The sequence below is a fragment of the Dendrobates tinctorius genome, unplaced genomic scaffold (assembly GCF_039654945.1).
Source record: "Dendrobates tinctorius isolate UK_male_01 unplaced genomic scaffold, ASM3965494v1 ptg000060l, whole genome shotgun sequence".
In the NCBI taxonomy this organism is placed as follows: Eukaryota; Metazoa; Chordata; class Amphibia; order Anura; family Dendrobatidae; genus Dendrobates; species Dendrobates tinctorius.
In genome coordinates this window covers 62,837,157-62,856,836 of record NW_027361728.1, presented here as the reverse complement: position 1 = coordinate 62,856,836, position 19,680 = coordinate 62,837,157, and the positions used below count along the sequence as shown (strand labels likewise).

General features: G+C 42.1%; 1 protein-coding gene across 1 annotated transcript in view; it reads right to left on the bottom strand.

Annotated features, from left to right (window-relative positions):
- Positions 1-19,388, bottom strand: part of LOC141092780 (uncharacterized) — a 49,877-nt gene extending 30,489 nt beyond the window's left edge. The window contains exon 1 of the mRNA XM_073579136.1: positions 19,108-19,388. Coding sequence (XP_073435237.1) covers positions 19,108-19,149 — 42 coding nt within the window. The 5' untranslated portion in view covers positions 19,150-19,388. The remainder of the gene's footprint in view (positions 1-19,107) is intronic.
- Between the last annotated feature and the right edge of the window lie 292 nt (positions 19,389-19,680).

Below are 19,680 nucleotides of genomic sequence, written 5' to 3'. Positions count from 1 at the left end.
TGCCCAGGTGTTTGGTAATCAGTCTCACTACCTTCCTTCACTAGAGGAGGGAGTTCATCAGACCTCAATGGTGAAGGGAAAAATGAACTCACAACAGCTAAGCAACAGCACATGTGAAAAAGACTTGGGTATACTAATAGATCACAGACTGAATATGAGTCAACAGTGTGATGCAGCAGCAAAAAAGGCAAATGCAATTCTAGGATGTATTAACAGAAGCATACAATCTAGATCACGTGAAGTCATTATTGCCCTCTACTCCTCTTTGGTCAGACCTCATCTGGAATACTGTGTCCAGTTTTGGGCACCACATTTTAAAAAAGACACCAATAAACTGGAGCAAGTTCAGAAAAGAGCGACCAGAATGGTGACCGGTCTGCAAACCCTGTCTTATGAGGAAAGGTTACAGGATTTGGGAATGTTTAGCTTGCAAAAGAGAAGACTGAGAGGAGACTTAATAACTGTCTACAAATATCTAAAGGGCTGTCACATTGCAGAAGGATCATCTTTATTCTCATTTGCACAAGGAAAGACTAGAAGCAATGGGATGAAACTGATTGTGAGGAAACACAGATTAGATATTAGAAAAAACTTTTTGACAGAGTGATCAATGAGTGGAACAGGCTGCCACGAGAGGTGGTGAGTTCTCCTTCAATAGAAGTCTTCAAACAGAGGCTGGACAGATATCTGTCTGGGATGATTTAGCGAATCCTGCTTTGAGCAGGGGGTTGGACCAGATGGCCCAGGAGCTCCCTTCCAACTCTACCATTCTATGATTCTATGATTAAAACACAGTATAATGACTTCCACAAAAGTCCCCACAGTAAAATACACACCATATAATAGCCTCCACAGTAGTACCCCACTAGCTGGTGTGTTCGTTTGAACCTGTTGATATGTATGTTTTAGTTGTGTATTGTATTATAAAACAATAAAAAATTTAAATAAGAAAAAAACATGTTGCATGTGGGTCCCTGACTCGAGGATGCCACCTTTATCTGCTCTCATGAACTAGCATAGTTTTATGTACAGTTAGGTCCATATATATTTGGACAGAGACAACATTTTTCTAATTTTGGTTCTAGACATTACCACAATGAATTTTAAGCAAAACAATTCAGATGCAGTAGAAGTTCAGACTTTCAGCTTTCATTTGAGGGTATCCACATTAAAATTGGATGAAGGGTTTAGGAGTTTCAGCTCCTTAACATGTGCCACCCTGTTTTTAAAGGGACCAAAAGTAATTGGACAGATTAAATAATTGTAAATAAAATGTTCATTTCTAGTACTTGGTTGAAAACCCTTTGTTGGTAATGACTGCCTGAAGTCTTGAACTCATGGACATCACCAGACGCTGTGTTTCCTCCTTTTTGATGCTCTGCCAGGCCTTCACTGTGGTGGTTTTCAGTTGCTGTTTGTTTGTGGGCCTTTCTGTCTGAAGTTTAGTCTTTAACAAGTGAAATGCATGCTCAATTGGGTTGAGATCAGGTGACATGCAGTCTTCTCTTTATGGTAGATTTGGATATTGATACGCCTACCTCCTGGAGAGTGTTGTTCACTTGGTTGGCTGTTGTGAAGGGGTTTCCTAAAATAAGTCATGAAGTCGTTATACATGAAAAAACCGACAAGGAAACTTCACACAAGGTCATATAAAAAATTATATAATCTTTATTAAAGAGAAATATAGACCATGAAAAACCAGGCAGGCACCACAGTTACAGGAGCACACAAAGGTGGGTGACCTGGGAATTAATCCTAACAAGAAAAAATCAATTGTGCTACAAAATTGTGAAAATACTGTATATATGTACATATGTCCGACAATTAGTTCCATACCACCATGCACCGTAAAATGAAGCACTCTGCAGCAATTGGCCTAACAGAGGTCACAAATGTGACAAATCAGAAAAATAAAAAAATTAAAAAAATAAATATATAAAAAAAAATCACCTGCTGTCCGCACTGTGGGGCACATAAATACATATTAATAATGAATAAATACCAAAGTGGTTATACTCAAATGTAAAAAGAAACAGTGACCCAAGTGTCAAACAGCGGATGATACACAATACAATACGTAACATACTGCTGCCAGAGACGATGACATATGTTATAATTCATAAAAAACATACAGTAAATACATATAGAGAGGTATAGTTACCTACGGATCACTCTCGGGGAACCCACCACACCTGACGCGCGTTTCGCACTGAAATGCTTCGTCCATGCGACTCTCTGAAGCTGTCATGTGTACACTCAACGTCATCACCAGCACTTTACAAACCTTGCGCATGCACGGGGCTTCTTTGCCACACTACATTGAGCCTCTGAAACTGAGTGTACACATGACGGCTTCAGAGAGTCGCATTGCGCATGATCAGTAGTTGTCTGCAATCATGCGCAGTGTACACCTGGCTTCAGAAGCTCAATGTAGTGAGGGAAAGAAGCCGCACGCATGCGCAAGGTTTGTATAGTGCTGGTGATGACCCCAGCGCTTGTAAGTCATGTATCGCGACCACAGGGACTATTAGGCAGGGTAGAGCTGTAGATAACACTGCTGTTTGTTCTGGAGGCACAAGAGACCTTACAGGTTCCCTTTAAGTCTCAATGTTTTGCACCATTGGTGACATCACCGCTTCAGCTAATTACTGTTCTCAGCCTTCTTGTGCTATTTACCTTGCTGTACTCTTGACATCCCTGCTGCAGCTAGTCAACAAAGACTGGACGACAAGAGCAGAGAGGCATTGCTGGAGCAGCAGTCAGTGAGTAAAGCTCATTTTGTTACCTATAAACTGTGCAAGCCTGTGATCTAAGAAGGTAAACCTGGAAAAGTCCTTTAATTTTTCATGTAAGATATATTTCCTAATTTTTCCTTAGCAAATGTTTCCCTGCTAGTGGTAAGCGAACATGCTCTGATAATCATCCAAGCGTGGTGTGCTCAAAGAATATGTTCAAGTAGCGCAGCCAGGATTACCAAACAGCTGCAAGACATGCAGGACTCTAACATACACATGTGGTCAAAATTGTTGGCACCCCTCATTTAATGATAGAAAACCCACCATGGTCACAGAAATAACTTGAATTTAACAAAAGTAATAATAAATTAAAAATCTATGAAAATGAACAAATTAGTCAGACATTGCTTTTCAACGATACTTCCACAGAATTAAATAAAAATATAACTCATAAAATAGGCCTGGTCAGCAATGATGGTACCCCTGAAAATAATGCAACAAAAGGGACATGTTAAATCAAGGTGTGTCCACTAATTAGCATCACTGGTGTCTACAACCTTGGAATCAGTGAGTGGGCCAGTATAGAATGCTACAGATACTCACTCACTGTGCTGTTTGGTGACATGGTGTGTATCACACTCAACATGGACCAGAGGAAGTGAAGGAAAGAGTTGTCTCAGGAGATTAGAAAGAAAATTATAGACAAACATGTTAAAGGTAAAAGTTATAAGACCATCTCCAAGCAGCTTGATGTTCCTGTGACTACAATTGCACTTATTATTCAGAAATTTAAGCTCCATGGGACTGTAGCCAACCTCCCTGGACAAGGCAGCAAAAGGAAAATTGATGACAAATCAAACAGATTGATAATACGAATGGTAACAAAAGAGCCCAGAAAAACTTCTAAACAGATTAAAGGTGAACTTCAAGCTCAAGGAACATCAGTGTCAGATCGCACCATGCGTCGTTGTATGAGCCAAAGTGGACTTCATGGGAGATGACCAAGGAGGACACCATTGTTGAAAAAAAAATCATAAAAAAGCCTGACTGGAATTTGCCATACTACATGTTGACAAGCCCAAAAGCTTCTGGGAGAATGTCCTATGGACAGATGAGACAAAAATTGAACTTTTTGGCAAGGCACATCAGCTCTATGTTCACAGATGGAAAAATGAAACATATCAAGAAAACAACACTGTCCCTACTGTGAAACATGGAGGAAGCTCAGGGTGTCTAGAATCTGTGTAGGGTACAATGAAATCTCAAGACTATCAAAATATTTGGAATTGAGAGTCCTCAGTGGTGGATACCTTTTAATGGCTAAAGCCCCCATCACACATAGCGATCTCGCTAGCGAGATCGCTGCTGAGTCACAAGTTTTGTGATGCAGCAGCAATCTCAAAAGCGAGATCGCTGTGTGTGACACTTACCAGCGACCGGCCCCCCTGCCGGTTATCATTGATCGTCCTGGAATGGCCAGGACATTTTTTTGATCACTGGTCTCCCGCTGGCCAGCACGCATCGCTGCATGTGACAGGTGGGAGACCAGCGATCAGCAAGCAGGAGCTGGTAACTGAGGTACACATCGGGTTTCTAAGCGGCGCGTGGCACTTAGAAACCCAATGTTTACCTTAGTTACCAGCTCCCTGCACCAGCACGCTGGTAACTAAGGTACACATCAGGTTTCTAAGCGCTCCCTGCACCAGCGCGCTGGTAACTAAGGTACACAGTGGGTAACTAAGCGAAGTGCGTCGCTTGTTACCCGCGTGTCGCTGGTGCTGATCGCTGGTGAAGCTGCCTGTTTGGCAGCTCACCAGCGATCATGTAGCGACACACCAGCGATCCTGACAAGGTAATATCGTTGTCGGGATCGCTGGTGCATCGCTATGTGTGACGGGGCCCTAACTGAAAAGATGGTAACAAATTGCAAGCTTTCGAGACTACTCAGATCTCTTCATCAGGCATATAGAATAATACAAAACCTGAAGACTCACATATTTACATGCAACACAGCACAGGAAGAGGAGGAGCAGACCTTGTGGGGGCATCACAGCACAGAACCAGACCCCAAACAGAGGAAAATTAAACTTTCACTCCTTATCTATGAACTGTTGCAATATTTATGAACACAACTGTTTATCACTCTCCCATAATGACAGTTCTGCTTCACATCACTTGTCTTATCTATTGCAGTATTTCATTCTGTGCTGTGTTATATGTAAATGTGATTCTTCAGATTTAGTATTAGTCTATATGCCTGATGAAGAGACCTGAGTAGTCTTAAAAGCTTGCAATTTGTTACCATCTTTTCAGTTAGCCATTAAAAGGTAACAACCACTAAGGACACTCAATTCCAAATATTTTTCTATCTACTGGCTAACACGATACAAAGATATATATCTTTCCTGTATCAAGACTTTCAAGGGATTCTAGAGAAAAATGTGCTGCCCAGTGTCAGAATGCTTGGTCTCAGTCGCAGGTCATGGGTCTTGCAAAAGGATACTGACCCAAACAGCGTCGGACTGGAACACCTTGGGCCCACCAGAGAAAATCATTCTTGGGGCCCACTATGTAGCTGCATAGAGTTAAATACCAGACCACCAATTATGCGGTAAAACACGCTAATATCCGGGTATAAGGTTGTACATGTCTTAATTATGTAGCAGGAGTTGGGGTAGCCCCCTCATAGAATATAAAGCAGCCCCCTCACATAGTATAATGCAGCCATCTCATAGAATATAAGGCAGCCATCTCATAGAATATAATACTGCCCCCTTCATAGGGTATAATACTGCCCCCCTCATAGGGTATAATGCACCCCCTCATAGGGTATAATGCACCCCCTCATAGGGTATAATACTGCCCCCCTCATAGGGTATAATACTGCCCCCTCATAGGGTATAATACTGCCCCCCTCATAGGGAATAATGCACCCCCTCATAGGGAATAATGCACCCCCTCATAGGGAATAATGCACCCCCTCATAGGGAATAATGCACCCCCTCATAGGGTACAATGCTGCCCCCTCATAGGGTATAATACTGCCCCCCTCATAGGGAATAATACTGCCCCCCTCATAGGGAATAATGCACCCCCTCATAGGGTATAATGCTGCCCCCTCATAGGGTATAATACTGCCCCCCTCATAGGGAATAATACTGCCCCCCTCATAGGGAATAATGCACCCCCTCATAGGGTATAATGCTATATAGATATATAGATATAGAGTTAGATAGATATAGATAGAAAGATAGATGTAGAAATAGATAGATATAGAGATAGAAAGTAGATAATGGATAGATATACAGTAGATAGAAAGATTCATAGAGATAGAGATAGATATAAAGATAGATATAGAAAGAAATATAGATAGATAGATCGATAGGTAGATAGATATAGAGATAGATAGAAAATAGATAATGGATAGATAGATAGATAGATAGATATAGAGATAGATGGCTATAGATAGAAAGATATAGGGATAGATAGATATATAGATAATAGATAGAGATAGATAATAGATAGAGATATACAGATATAATAATAATAATAATAATAATAATAATATAGACATATATAGATAGATATAGAGATAAATATATATAGATAGATGGCTATAAATAAAAATAGATATACAGATATATAGAGATAGATAGATATAGAGATAATAGATATAGAGATAGATATAGATATAGAGACAGATAGATATAGAAAGATAGATATAGAGATAGATATAGAGATAATAGCTAGATATAGAGATATGTATAGAGATAGATAGATATAGAGTTAGAAAGATAGATATAGAGAGATATAGAGATAGATAGAGATAGCTAGATAGATAGATGGATAGATAGATATAGATAATAGAGATAATAGATAGATATAATAGATAGATATAGAGATAGATATAGAGATAGATGGATAGATCAATAGATAGATAGATAAAGAGCGAGAGATAGAGATAGAGATTGATAGATAATGAGATATAGAGATAGATATAGAGATATAGTGTTAGATAGAAAGATAGATATAGAGATAGATAGATATAGAGATAGATATGGATATAGAGATAACAGATATAGAGATAGATAGATATAGAGATAGATAGATAGATAGATAGATATAGAGATAATATATAGATAGATAGATATAGAGATAATATATAGATAGCTATAGAGAGAGAGATATAGAGATAGATATAGAGAGAAACAGATATATATATAGAGATAGATATAGAGATAGATAGGTAGATAGATATAGAGATAATAGATATAGAGATAGATAGATATAGATAGAGATAGAGAGAGCGGTAGATAGAGAGAGAGATAGATATAGAGAGAGATAGATACAGAGATCGATAAATAGATAGAGAGATAGATATAGATAATAGATAGAGATAGATAGATAAAGATAGATAATAAATATAGAGATAACAGATAGATATAGAGATAGAGTAAGATAGAAAGATATAGAGATAGGTAGATATAGATAATAGAGATAGCTAGATAGATAGACATAATAGATAGATATAGATATAGATAGATATAGATAGAAAGATACATATAGAGATAGATGTAGAGATAGAAAGATAGATATAGAGATAGAGCGATAGATAGAGATAGATATAGATAATAGATAGAGATAAATAGATAGATAGAGAAAGATAGATAGATATAGAGATAGATATAGAGATAGAAAGATAGATAGATATACAGAGAGATAGATATAGAGATAGAGATAAATAGATAGATATAGAGAGAGATATAGAGAGAAATAGATATAGATATAGAGATAATAGATATATATATAGAGATAATAGATATATATAGAGATAGATATAGATATAGAGAGAGATAGATACAGAAAAAAGATATAGAGATAAATAGATAAAGATAGATATATAGATATAGAGATAGAAAGATAGATATAGAGATAGAGCGATAGATAGATATACAGAGAGATAGATATAGAGATAGATAGAGATATATAGATAGATAGCTATAGAGATATAGAGATAGATATAGAGAGAAATAGAGATAGATATAGAGATAGATAGATAGATAGATAGATAGATAGATAGATAGAGATAGATTTATAGATATAGATATAAAGATAGATATAGAGATAGATATAGATATAGAGATAGAGCGATAGATAGCGAGAGATATAGATATAGAGATAGATAGATACAGAGAAAAGATATAGAGATAGATAACGGATAAATAGATAGATAGGTATAGAGATAGATAGATATAGATATTAGATAGAGATATATATAGATAAAGATAGATAGATATAGATGGTAGCTAGATAGATAATAAATATAGAGATAATAGATATAGAGATAGATAGATATAGAGATAGATAGATAGACATAATAGATAGATATAGAGATATATATAGATAGATATAGAGATAGATAGATATAGAGATAGATGTAGAGATAGAAAGATAGATATAAAGATAGAGCGATAGATATAGATATAGATAGATATAGATAATAGATAGAGATAGATATAGAAATAGATAGATATAGATAATAGATAGAGATAGATATAGAGATAGATAGATATAGATAATAGATAGAGATAGAAAGATAGATATAAGAGAGATAGAGAGAGAGATATATAGAGAAATAGAGATAGATAGATAGAGAGAGACAGATAGAGAGAGCGAGAGATATAAAAAAAAAAAACAAAACACAATACTCACCTCTCCTCCTCGCTCCCACGCTGATCCCGGCTTCAGTGTCAGGAGCTGCCCCCTCTGCCAGACACACAGCGGGTGCGCGATGTAGTGACGTCATCGCGCACTGGCTGTGAGCCAGGAGCAGAGAGGACTGAGGGCGGCGCCGGCCCTGATTTACAGCTGTAGTCTGCAGAGCAGCTTACTGGGCTGGGGGCGGGGCCTCTGGGGGTGGAGACCTGAAATGATATTCACTGCTTCGCAGTGAATATTCATTTCTCTTTAGCAGCGGGGACAGGGGCTCCTGCCTCCTGACACCCGCTGCTGCTCTGCTGGCAGGGGCCCCCATAGCAGCTGCATGGTGTGCGACACACCACTGGCTGGGGGCCCCTGGAGCAGCGGGGGCCCTAGGCAACTGCTGGCCCTGTATGCCAGCAGGTGCCAGGGCCCACCAGATGCCAGGGCCCACCGGAGAATCCTCCGGTTCCCCGGTGGGCCAGTCCGACGCTGGACCCAAAACACACAGCTAAAAACACCTATGAATGGCTGAGAGGAAACCATTGGACTATTCTGAAGCGGCCTTCTATGAGCCCTGACCTAAATCCTATTCAGCATCTTTGGAAAGAACTGAAACATGCCATCTGGAAAAAGCAACCTACAAACATGAGACAACTGGAGCAGTTTGCGCTTGAGGAGTGGGCCAAAATACCTGTCGAGAGGTGCAGAAGTCTCATTGACAGTTACACGAATCGTTTGATTGCAGAGATTGCCTCAAAAGGTTGTGCAACAAAATATTAAAAACACATGAGATATGCACAAAAGTGAACAAGTCGGTAGGACAGTGTTCACACCACCCAAAGACTGAAACACAGAAAAAAACAGTATAACAAACGTGCAAAAATACTCTGTTGTAAAAAAAATATATAACAGTAAACAGCAAGTGCTAGTGAAAAGATGAAAACAAAAATAGGGTATTTAGTAGATAAGTTTTTTGAAAAAAATGTATACTAAGCCACTTCACCAACATCACGGTATACCCATCTCGGAGCAGCCCTATCTAATGTATTTAAAACCTGATCATGTGAACAGTACCTATATGAGCAGGATTCAAAAAAGCGCTGCCCGATGTGGACACGCTGTGCAAGGCAGCTTTTTATGTGGATGTCTCACAAGAGAGGGGTGGGAATCTCCCAAAACTTGCATAAGCAAGAAACTAATAGATTAAAAACACATGAAACATGCACAAAAGTGATCAAGTCAGTAGGACAGTGTTCACACCACCCGAAGACTGAAACACAGAAAAAACACAGTATAATAAACACACAAAAATATATGTAACAGTAAACAGAAAGTGCTAGTGAAAAGATAACAAAAATAGTGTATTTAGTTAATACATTTTTTGCAAAAAATGTATACTAAGCCACTTCACCAACGTCACGGTATACCCATCTCGGAGCAGTCCTATCTTATGTATTTAAAACCTGATCATGTGAACAGTACCTATATGAGCAGGATTCAGAAAGGCGCTGCCCGATTTGGACACCTTAAGGGTACCATCATTTCTGTCCAGGCCTATTTCATGAGTTTTATTTTTTTTTAAATTCTGTGGAAGCATGGTTGAAAAGCAATGTCTGACTTTCATTTGTTCATTTTCATAGATTTTTGATTTATTATTTTGCCAGATTCAAGTTATTTCAGTCACCATTGTGGGTTTTTCTATCATTAAACGAGGGGTACCAACAATTTTGACCACGTGTCTATTTTTCTAGCACGCCAAAGACACTCAGTTAGCACACAAGCATGCTCGCTTAACACCTTATCCGAGCACGTTGGCTCATCACTATTCCCTACTCCTTTGTTTCAAGCTACAATGTCCTTTTGTAAAATAAAGGGGTCTTAGATCCTTTTGACAGGTAATTACATTTTGAAACATAATATTTTCTAACATTGAATATCACTTTGTGACACAAAATTTTTCATTTTTCTGAGGAACTTAAAGAGGTACTCTGGGTACATAAAAAATGTTGTACTGTCCTTGCCCTCAAACTATAAAGATGAGATGGTCAGTGCATTTCTATTATCTTTAGAACTCTTGTAATTCAGTGTGGCAGGAGCTGGTCTGCACTGTTGGACCTTCACAATACGTCACACAGCTGTGTGATGTTCCCCATCATAACCTGCCCCCCTAACTCCTTCAGCATTTGGACCCCTGATAATATCTCCTTGACTGCAGGGCTATTAGCAGAGAGCAGGCCTCACCCCCTTCACACACCCTCACCTCAGACTGCAGACAAGGAGACATTATCAAGGTGCCTGCCTGTCAGGAGCTGCTCTTCACTCCTCCCCCCTCCCATCTGGAACATTATATCAGTCTGCAGCTCCATGCTATTACTATCAGCCAGTCTTCTGATAATAGTTGTTTCTCTACAAAGAACAAGGGGGCGTGGCCACACACCCTCTTCTCAGTCTTCCTCACAGTGGGGAGCTGCACACTGGTGTGTGACATATTATCTTAGACAGAAGGGTGGAGCAGTGAGGAGCAGCTGCTGTAACACTGAATTACAAGTGTTCTAAAGATAATAGAATGGCACTTGGCATCTCATCTTTATAGTTTATAAGAGCAGGGACAGTACAACATTTTTTATACCCCTTTAAAAAAAATCTGTCACCAATTTTTTGCTGCCCCATCTGATAGCAGCATAATGTAGGAGCAGAAATTATGATTCCATCAGTGTGTCACTTGCTTGCTGCAGTTTTGATGAAATGACTGTTTTAACTGCAACTGATCTACCAGTTCTCTGAATGCTGAGCTCTGTATAACCCCACCCACACCATTGATAGGCAGCTTTCTATGTACACTGTGCAAAGCTGCCAAACAGTGGATGGGATGGGGTTATACAGAGCTCATGAATATGGACGACTACATGGCAGCAGGTTTACTAGTCCTGTAGTGATAAAATCACTGTTTTTTCAGCAGGAAATTAATAAAACTACAGCAAGCAGCCAAATAAATGACACATCACTGAAATGAGGGTCTCTGTCTCTACATCATGCTACTCACAGAATATGTGGCAAAAACATGGTGACAGATTCCCTTTAATTTTGTGTAATTTGTGTTCAAATGTTCTCTTACAGAAATGTACTGTTTACAAATGACTCCCCATAAAAATGATCACATTTCTTTGTGACTTCTATAAAACAAGCAATGTCTAGTTCATTCCAGGCAGGCCTTTGTTGAGAGGGTTGTCTAGTTGTAGCTTTCTGCAAATTGGATGCATAATTGATCATTCTTAGTAAAGCTCGGTGTTCTTATTATATTACCAGAGTTCAAACTCAGGTTACATTAATTACAGAAAAAAAGAAAAAAAAGATACAACACTTTTTTGCTTCAGGCTTAAAATACCAAGTGTCGTTTTGCAGTGTGAGTCCTCACAGGTGAACTCTCTTCAATGTGTCTCAGCAGTTTTCTCATTCTAGCAGTAATCGCTAAAGAATTTGCCCCCAGCTTCTTGCTGTTATTGTCCTAATGTGGGGTAAGAGAAGAAAACTGCAGGTCTGTAGTGAGGAAGGGTTAACCTGTCAGTAAGACTTATCTTTAAAGGTTAAATATACTTATAATATAAGTTTGGCTATTTCTGCAAAAGCATCACCCCACCACCATCAAAGATATCATCATCCTATAGAAATATTATGATATGTAGTTAAAAGCCGTATTCAGCCATGTTTTAGTTAGATCTGTTCATGGGAAAGCTTATGAAAGTCTATTTTGACTGCCAGTGTATTGTGTAAGAGAGCCGTCACCCAGCTGCCGAGTCCCTGTATGGCGTCTGCCTAGATATGCTTCAACACACAGTGCCGAATTGTCAACCAGCTGCCTAGTCCCTGTATGGCATCTGCCTAGTAATGCTTCAACACACAGTGTCAGATTGTCATCCAGCTGCCTAGTCCCTGTATGGCGTCTGCCTAGTTATGCTTCAACACACAGTGTCGAATTGTCAACCAGCTGCCTAGTCCCTGTATGGCATCTGCCTAGTAATGCTTCAACACACAGTGTCAGATTGTCACCCAGCTGCCTAGTCCCTGTATGACGTCTGCCTAGTTATGCTTCCACACACAGTGCCGAATTGTCAACCAGCTGCTTAGTTCCTGTATGGCATCTGCCTAGTAATGCTTGAACACACAGTGTCAGATTGTCACCCAGCTGCCTAGTCCCTGTATGGCATCTGCCTAGTTATGCTTCAACACACAGTGCCGAATTGTCACCCAGCTGCCAAGTCCCTGTATGGCATCTGCCTAGTTATGCTTCAACACACAGAGCCGGATTAAACCCTTTGGAGGCCCCTGTGCAGTCAAAAAATTTGCACCCCCCAATAAGTTACTTACTAACTTACTAATGCATTTTGTAACTTACTAACAACAATTTTAATGCACAATTGAAATTATATCAAAAAGAACAAAAAATTAACTTTATCAAACTTCTCTATAACCCAGAAAAGGTAATTAACTTACATTGACCTAAGGTCTAGGTCCATATATACTCATCTGAATTCCCGAAGCTTCTACTCATGACTGTTCTATTGTGATCTAGTGTAGACGAGAACTTGCAGGCACTTACCTCTTTCCCACTCCCACACAGTTGCCACATACCCGACATAGCCTAAAAATCATTTCACTGCTGCTTGCTGTAAAGTTCACATTTGAGTTTCTTTGCTCCAGCTTGTCTCCGATGTCAGCGGGCAAGGCTGGCACACTATTTGTATATTTCTTTCAATATTATTTTTCATTCATTACATAGGCACCCCATAATACTTGAGTCCACTAGACCGGCACCTACTATGCCTAATTAGAAATCCAGCACTGTCAACACATGATTAGGACATTGTCATGATCCATACCGGATTTTGAGTTCTGTCTTTCTATGCTCCCGGTCTGGTCTTTTCAGGGGTTAACTTTTTTCAGCCTCAGTCTGGTCTCAGGTTTGCTATTTAGCTCCGCTGCATCCTGCAGGTGGTGTCAGCTATAGTTCTGCCTTCGGTGTGTGTATTTGACTCTGGTATACCCTAATTTGTCCTGCTGTGATCTGTGACTTGCCCTGTGTCTGTTTATTCCCTCTGTCTGTCCTGTCTCATTGTTTCCCTGTAAGTTTGTTGACTCCCTGATTTTGACTTGGCTTGCATTCATACCTGCTTCTGTCTTTTGTTTTTGTCTTATCCGCTTCCGATCGTTACTGATTCCCTGGCTTGTTTCTGACCACGTGTACTGCTGTGACCTCTGGTACTTCTGCTCCTGTTTCTGACTCTGCTCATTTGACCACTCTTTCGCCACCTGGTGGTGTTTATGCCGCTGCTCAGTGTTGCTACGCTGTGTGTGCAACCTCTCTTTCCTCACCAGCACCCCCTGGTGGAGGTTGTGCTATACTGCTCTGCAGTAGAATGACAGACATATTTAGTATCACTGCCAAAGTAGACAATTTTACCATAAAAATGTACTCATAAAAATGGTCGTAATGCACCACCCATAATAATTGAGATTGAGACTATGTATGGTACCCACCCTAGGGAGCGTAAATGTGGTGCCCCCAGGAGTATGGTCACCACAGTGGCATTACCTTCCTCCTAGGGAGTGTGATGTCATGCTTGGAAGCAATGAAGGATCTCTCTGGCAGTTAACCACAGCACACAACACAGCTCCCACCCCAAGCCAGCAGAGGGAGCTCTGAACCCAAAACTGGGGGAAGAGCTGTTCTCTTGGGGGCCAGGAAGGGGAAATTAGGACTTCGTGTGAGGAGGGCAATGTGTGTGGACGTGAGGAGAAGAGCTGGGGGATGAAGCAGAGAGTTCAGGCTCATTCCCAGCTATAGCGCATGATCTGGAGCCCGGTATCCAAGGCTGTATGGACACTGATGGTCCTGCGACAGAAACCGGAGGAATAGGAAGCTGTAAATGCTCTATTCCCACATAAGACTCGGAGGCACAACAGCTACGTGTGAGCCAGAAGAGAAAGGCTACAGCTGTCTGCCATACGAGGGAGTTCTAAAGAGAATAAGCAAGTGGAACTTCAGTGTAACGCAGTACTGCAAGTACATAAAACTAAGCGCTAGGAAGGAGACTACACAACCCATCTGCCTAGAGAGATTCCTAAGTTGCTTCCAGGCTAGCCAGCTCCTGTGCTATCTGCAATCTGGACCCTAGACTGCATTTGCCAAGCAAAGTAAAGGTAAAGAAACTGCACCCTGTTGTGTCCTTGCCTTCTTCCTGCAAACTCTCCAGCACTGCTACATCTCTGTGCCAAACACTACACCCTCTTCCTCAACACCTACCCTCTCATCTACTCTGCCCTGGGACTACAGGCCTGCATGTGGAGGGCTACACCATCATTGCTGCACCCCACCATCTGTCCCAGAGGATCTGTCTGCAGCGTCGGCTTAACATCTTCATTGCCGAACACCACAGGTGGCGTCACGAATCATTCACTCATAATCTTTATTCCATCACTTAATCCCTTTTACATGGGCACCCAGGGCCACGGACCGGGTCACCGCTACTGTGACACTTCCCTCTGAGATACCGGCCCGGTACCGAGTACCCCACAGCCCTGGGAGGGTGACCCATAGACACTCCATGCCCTTTGATAAACGGATAACTAATAGTTCGATACGAGCATACAGTCCCTAGAGCTCTTTATTACGGACCAACAGTCTCAAAGTGTAACCATATGGTGCGTCCAAGGGAAGAATACATGCTTGCTACATTATCTGACGGAGCACGTCACAATTGTTTATGTCGTGTCTGACTCAAAGGCACATTGGCATACAGCCATATGTATGAGGCTTTTGAAACAGATGAATGGACATTTGCTAAAAGAAGTAATTGTCTTAAATTTAATGGTGACTTTTTTAATTTTATGGAAAATCTTATTAACACACAACTTGTATATGGTGAGAATCCCGTTTACAGAGCAGAAATTGCAGACACTAGTGAGTGACACTACCAGACACGTCAGTGCCTGATCGTTGAGAAACCTGTTGACGTGGTAGAATATTTACTTGTCACTTGTCAGAGGATAAATCATTTACACCATTTACCAGCTAATATGACAAGACTATGGGCTTTATCCAAAGCATGGGGCAATTACATTAGGCATTGTCACAAAATAATATGATTTAATATACAACTTTTAATCTGAAGGTTTGTGACCGAACGATGGCTAAATTATGCAGAATTTATTAAAAGCAATGCTGTTTTTCCAGGAAGCTAAAAAAAAAATTAAATGTCACAAACGCATAGATGGCCCAAGATGTGTCAGTTGTAAATTTGCACACAATTAAAATGGATTTATGCCCATCTTTTACGTTTGTAAAGAAACAGGAATTAGTGGCACGTGAAGAATATTGACGACCAAAGCCTGAAAGGAAAATACCAATCAAAAATTAATTCTGAATGTGTTTTCTACGGGCCTATTTCATATGCTTTGTATGCTGCTGAAGTAAGATGGTTGAATTAGGCACATCTTGTTCATCTAGATGGCCAACAAACTGTATATAAGGAGCTGTGAGGACACCATATATAGGGAGCTGTTGGGGTTATCATACTCTAGAGAGCCTTGGGGGTCATCATACTGCGGATAAGTAACTGTGAGGACTACTGCATATAGTGGGGCTGTTCTGATATCATACTGTATATAAGGAGCTGTCGGAACACTGTACTCTATATAGGGACCATCATACTCTAGGGAACCTTGGGGGTCATCATACTGTGGATAAGGAACTGTGAGGACTACTGCATACAGTGGGGCTGTTCTGATATCATACTGTATATAAGGAGCTGTGGGAACACTATACTCTATATAGGGACCTGTAGGGACCATCATACTCTAGGGAGCCTTGGGGGTCATCATACTGCGTATAAGGAACTGAGAAGACTACTGCATATAGTGGGGCTGTCCTGATATCACACTGTATATAGGGTGCAGTGGGGACCATCATACTGTATATACAGGGGCTGTGGGCCATTATATTGTGTATAGGGAGGTTGCAGGGACATCATATTGTATATATGAAGCATGTGGAGGCTATCATACTATATATAGAGGTGTGTAGCTGCCATCATACTGTGTATAGTGGGGCTGTGGCACAATAAAATGTGTATAGGGGTTCTGTTGAAATCATACTGTATTGTTAAAGCATCAAAGTTTTCTGGGGTTACCATACTGTGTGTTACGGGCTGGTGAAACGCACCAAATAATAAAGATGGTATTTAGGTGCGTTCGCAGCCCGGGGTCCACCATGCAGAGGTGTTAACTGCCGCTCGGTAATGGCAGACGTGATGTGGCAATATAATAACGGAACACATGGGGTTAACCTCACCCAATGTGTACAAAGGCGGACTCTGTTATCTCACAGAGCCGTACAACCGCCAAATAATAAATGCCGTAGCCTATTATTGCTCACAGAGCTCGGCAGTGTGAGTGCTAGCGTATGGTCACAGAACTCAGCCCTTAGACCGCAGGACTGAAGTCCCTTTAGACCACTAGCGCTCGGCGCAGCGACTGCGATGACAACAAGGGTTAAATAAATAACACGTGCAAGTGTGCACAGCGCCGCTAAGGTGGACGCAACAAATCGCCCTGGGTTGGGCCAGATAAGAGTAAAGGTTGCGCAAGGCTTTCCACCGGCGTGGCTGTCACTTGCCGCAGTTCGATAGTGCCCTGCAGTGGGCGACACCATCGGACGCTAGTGTGCAGATGGCTGGTATGCACTGTGGCATATAGATTAGCTACTGACAGGCGCTGACTCGGACTCTAAACCCTACCAACATACGTGTCAAAGGGAAGGGATTTCATAATGAGTCAGTCACCAGATACATGTGGGTCGCCCTCCCAGGGCTGTGGGGTACTCGGTACCGGGCCGGTATCAGCGGGATGTGTCACAGCAGCGGTGACCCGGTCCGTGGCCCTGCGCGCCCAAGTAATGGGGGAGATTGAAATGGTGGAATGTAGTTGATTAAATTAATAGTTTGTGACGCCACCTGTAGTATTCGGCAAGTGAGATGTTAAGCCGACGCTGCATGCAGATCCTCTGGGACTGGTGGTGTGTTGCAGCCAAGATGGTGAAGCTCCCCACAGGTGGAGCTGTAGTCCCAGGGAAGTGTAGATGTAGGGGTAGAGGCACAGGCGGTGTAGAAGCTGGTACCCCGATGTAGTGGTACAGGGTGTGTTAGCACAGGAATAATTGGAGGACACCAGGGCATGTAGTTCCAAAGCTTTACACACGGTCTGAAGTACACACAGGTGCGTGCCTCCGTACTGTGTCCTCAGGGACTCAGTCAACCTCCAGGTGAGATGAAATGCTCCCTTCCAACACTCCGCCAACATGTGCCTTTCTGAACGTCTCCTCTTATAGCGCCTTTGGTGTGAAGTACTCCTAGTACTGAGTTACACTGGAGTTCCTCCGGACAGATGTTCCCAAGAACTATACTTGTACGGCAGACAGCTGTAGCCTGCTTCGGGGACTCCTTACTCCTAAGTCCTGGCTCACTATACAAGTTGCTGTTGTGCCCTCAAGTCTTAGAAGGGAGTAGTGCATTTACAGCTCACTACTCCACCGGTGTCTGCTGTAGGACCATTAGTATCCATACAACCTCGGGCACCGGGCCCTGGCCTTGCGCTTAGAACTTCTAGACAGGGTACTCTCCTAACCCACATCCTCTGTTCCCTTTTACTCCTACGTTCCGTACTAGTCTCTCCTTCTTATGGAAGATCAGGTTACTGTTCAATGTCTTTCTCCTTCTTTCCTTTCCCGTGCCAGCAGACCCAGGTCACTGAGATCTGCTGCAGCACCTCCTTCCTCCATCCCTCTCCCAGGGATCTTCTCTCTTCACTCCTCTCTCTTTCTCCGACTCTGAACTGAACTGCCCTCAAATCCTAAACCTTCCCGCTCTTTTATGTATTCTAACTCCATCCGCCTCCCAGCATGTTTCGTGTTCCAAGCAGGGAGCCACCAAAGGTGCTCTGCTACAATCCAAGCAGGGAGCCGCAATGTGGCTTTGCTGAACTACTGTGTTGTGTGGAATGCAAGTGTTGGAGCGTGGTCAGGAGCCTCCAACTTACCGGGATGGTGGGGTACCATATATATATATATGCACACACACATATTACTACATGCAGGCAGCGCACACATGCACAATCCTCAGGTTGTATAACTTTCAACTGGTCCAAACATTTCTCTCATAAGGCTTAGAAAGAAATGTGGCAGGAATAAAGTACACCTCATAGTAACTTATGTGTGAGGCAGAGGTGACAAGACCCGCCATCTCGTGCCCACCTTACTAGAGGTGCCCACTGCCCACATATAACAAAGTTGATGGAAACAGACGACTTCCACTATGATGATGGGTTACCGGCCGTCTGTGTATGGACACCTTCCCAGAGAAAGGGTTAAATCCTGGCTACAATGTAACAATGTTACAACCCCTTAGTGTCACTGACTACTACTGACCCAAGGACCTCAACCACCACCCACTATGGAGATAACTGGACTCCCTGTATAATGCTATTCCACACTGAGGTACCTCCATAACTCGGCTGAGATACACCCTAGAAGAGTAGTATTGCAAGAAGTATCCCAGCCTGAAGTGAGTGAACTTGCAGCTACCGCCCCCCTGAGCAGCACGGAGCAGCAAGGTCTTACCTGCACCCCCGGCAGGCCGGGCGGCCCCAGGGACTGACTCATCCTGCTGTACACCGGATCCCTCTGCACAGTCCAGGCCTTGCGCTCCACACAGAGGCGGGGATCCCTCCTGCACACCTGGGCGCCCCTCTCCGTGCCAGTCTGGGAGCAGCAGAGATTTCAGAGGGCAGAGAGTTTGGCAGCAGGAAGAGATTTGCTGTATTACTGAGCTTGTGATGATGATTCCCGGCTGCGGAGAGGACATGTATGACAGCTAGTCCTGGCTGCCGCTCGCTGTCATCTCTGCATGCTGCTCGATCACACAAAACTAGACCAGGAAACAAGGAGAGAGTTAGGCTATGTGCACACGTGCGGATTTTTCACAGAATTTTCCGCGGCAATTCCGCAACTCCCTGCCGCGGGAAATACGCAAAAAATTTGCATGCTGATTGACAGGTTGGTCACACTTGTCAAACATAGTGTTTGACAAGTGTGACCAACTTTTTTACTATTGAGGCTGCCTATGCGGCATCAGTAATAAAAGATATATAATGTTAATAATACAAAAAAAAATCATGATATTCTCACCTTCTG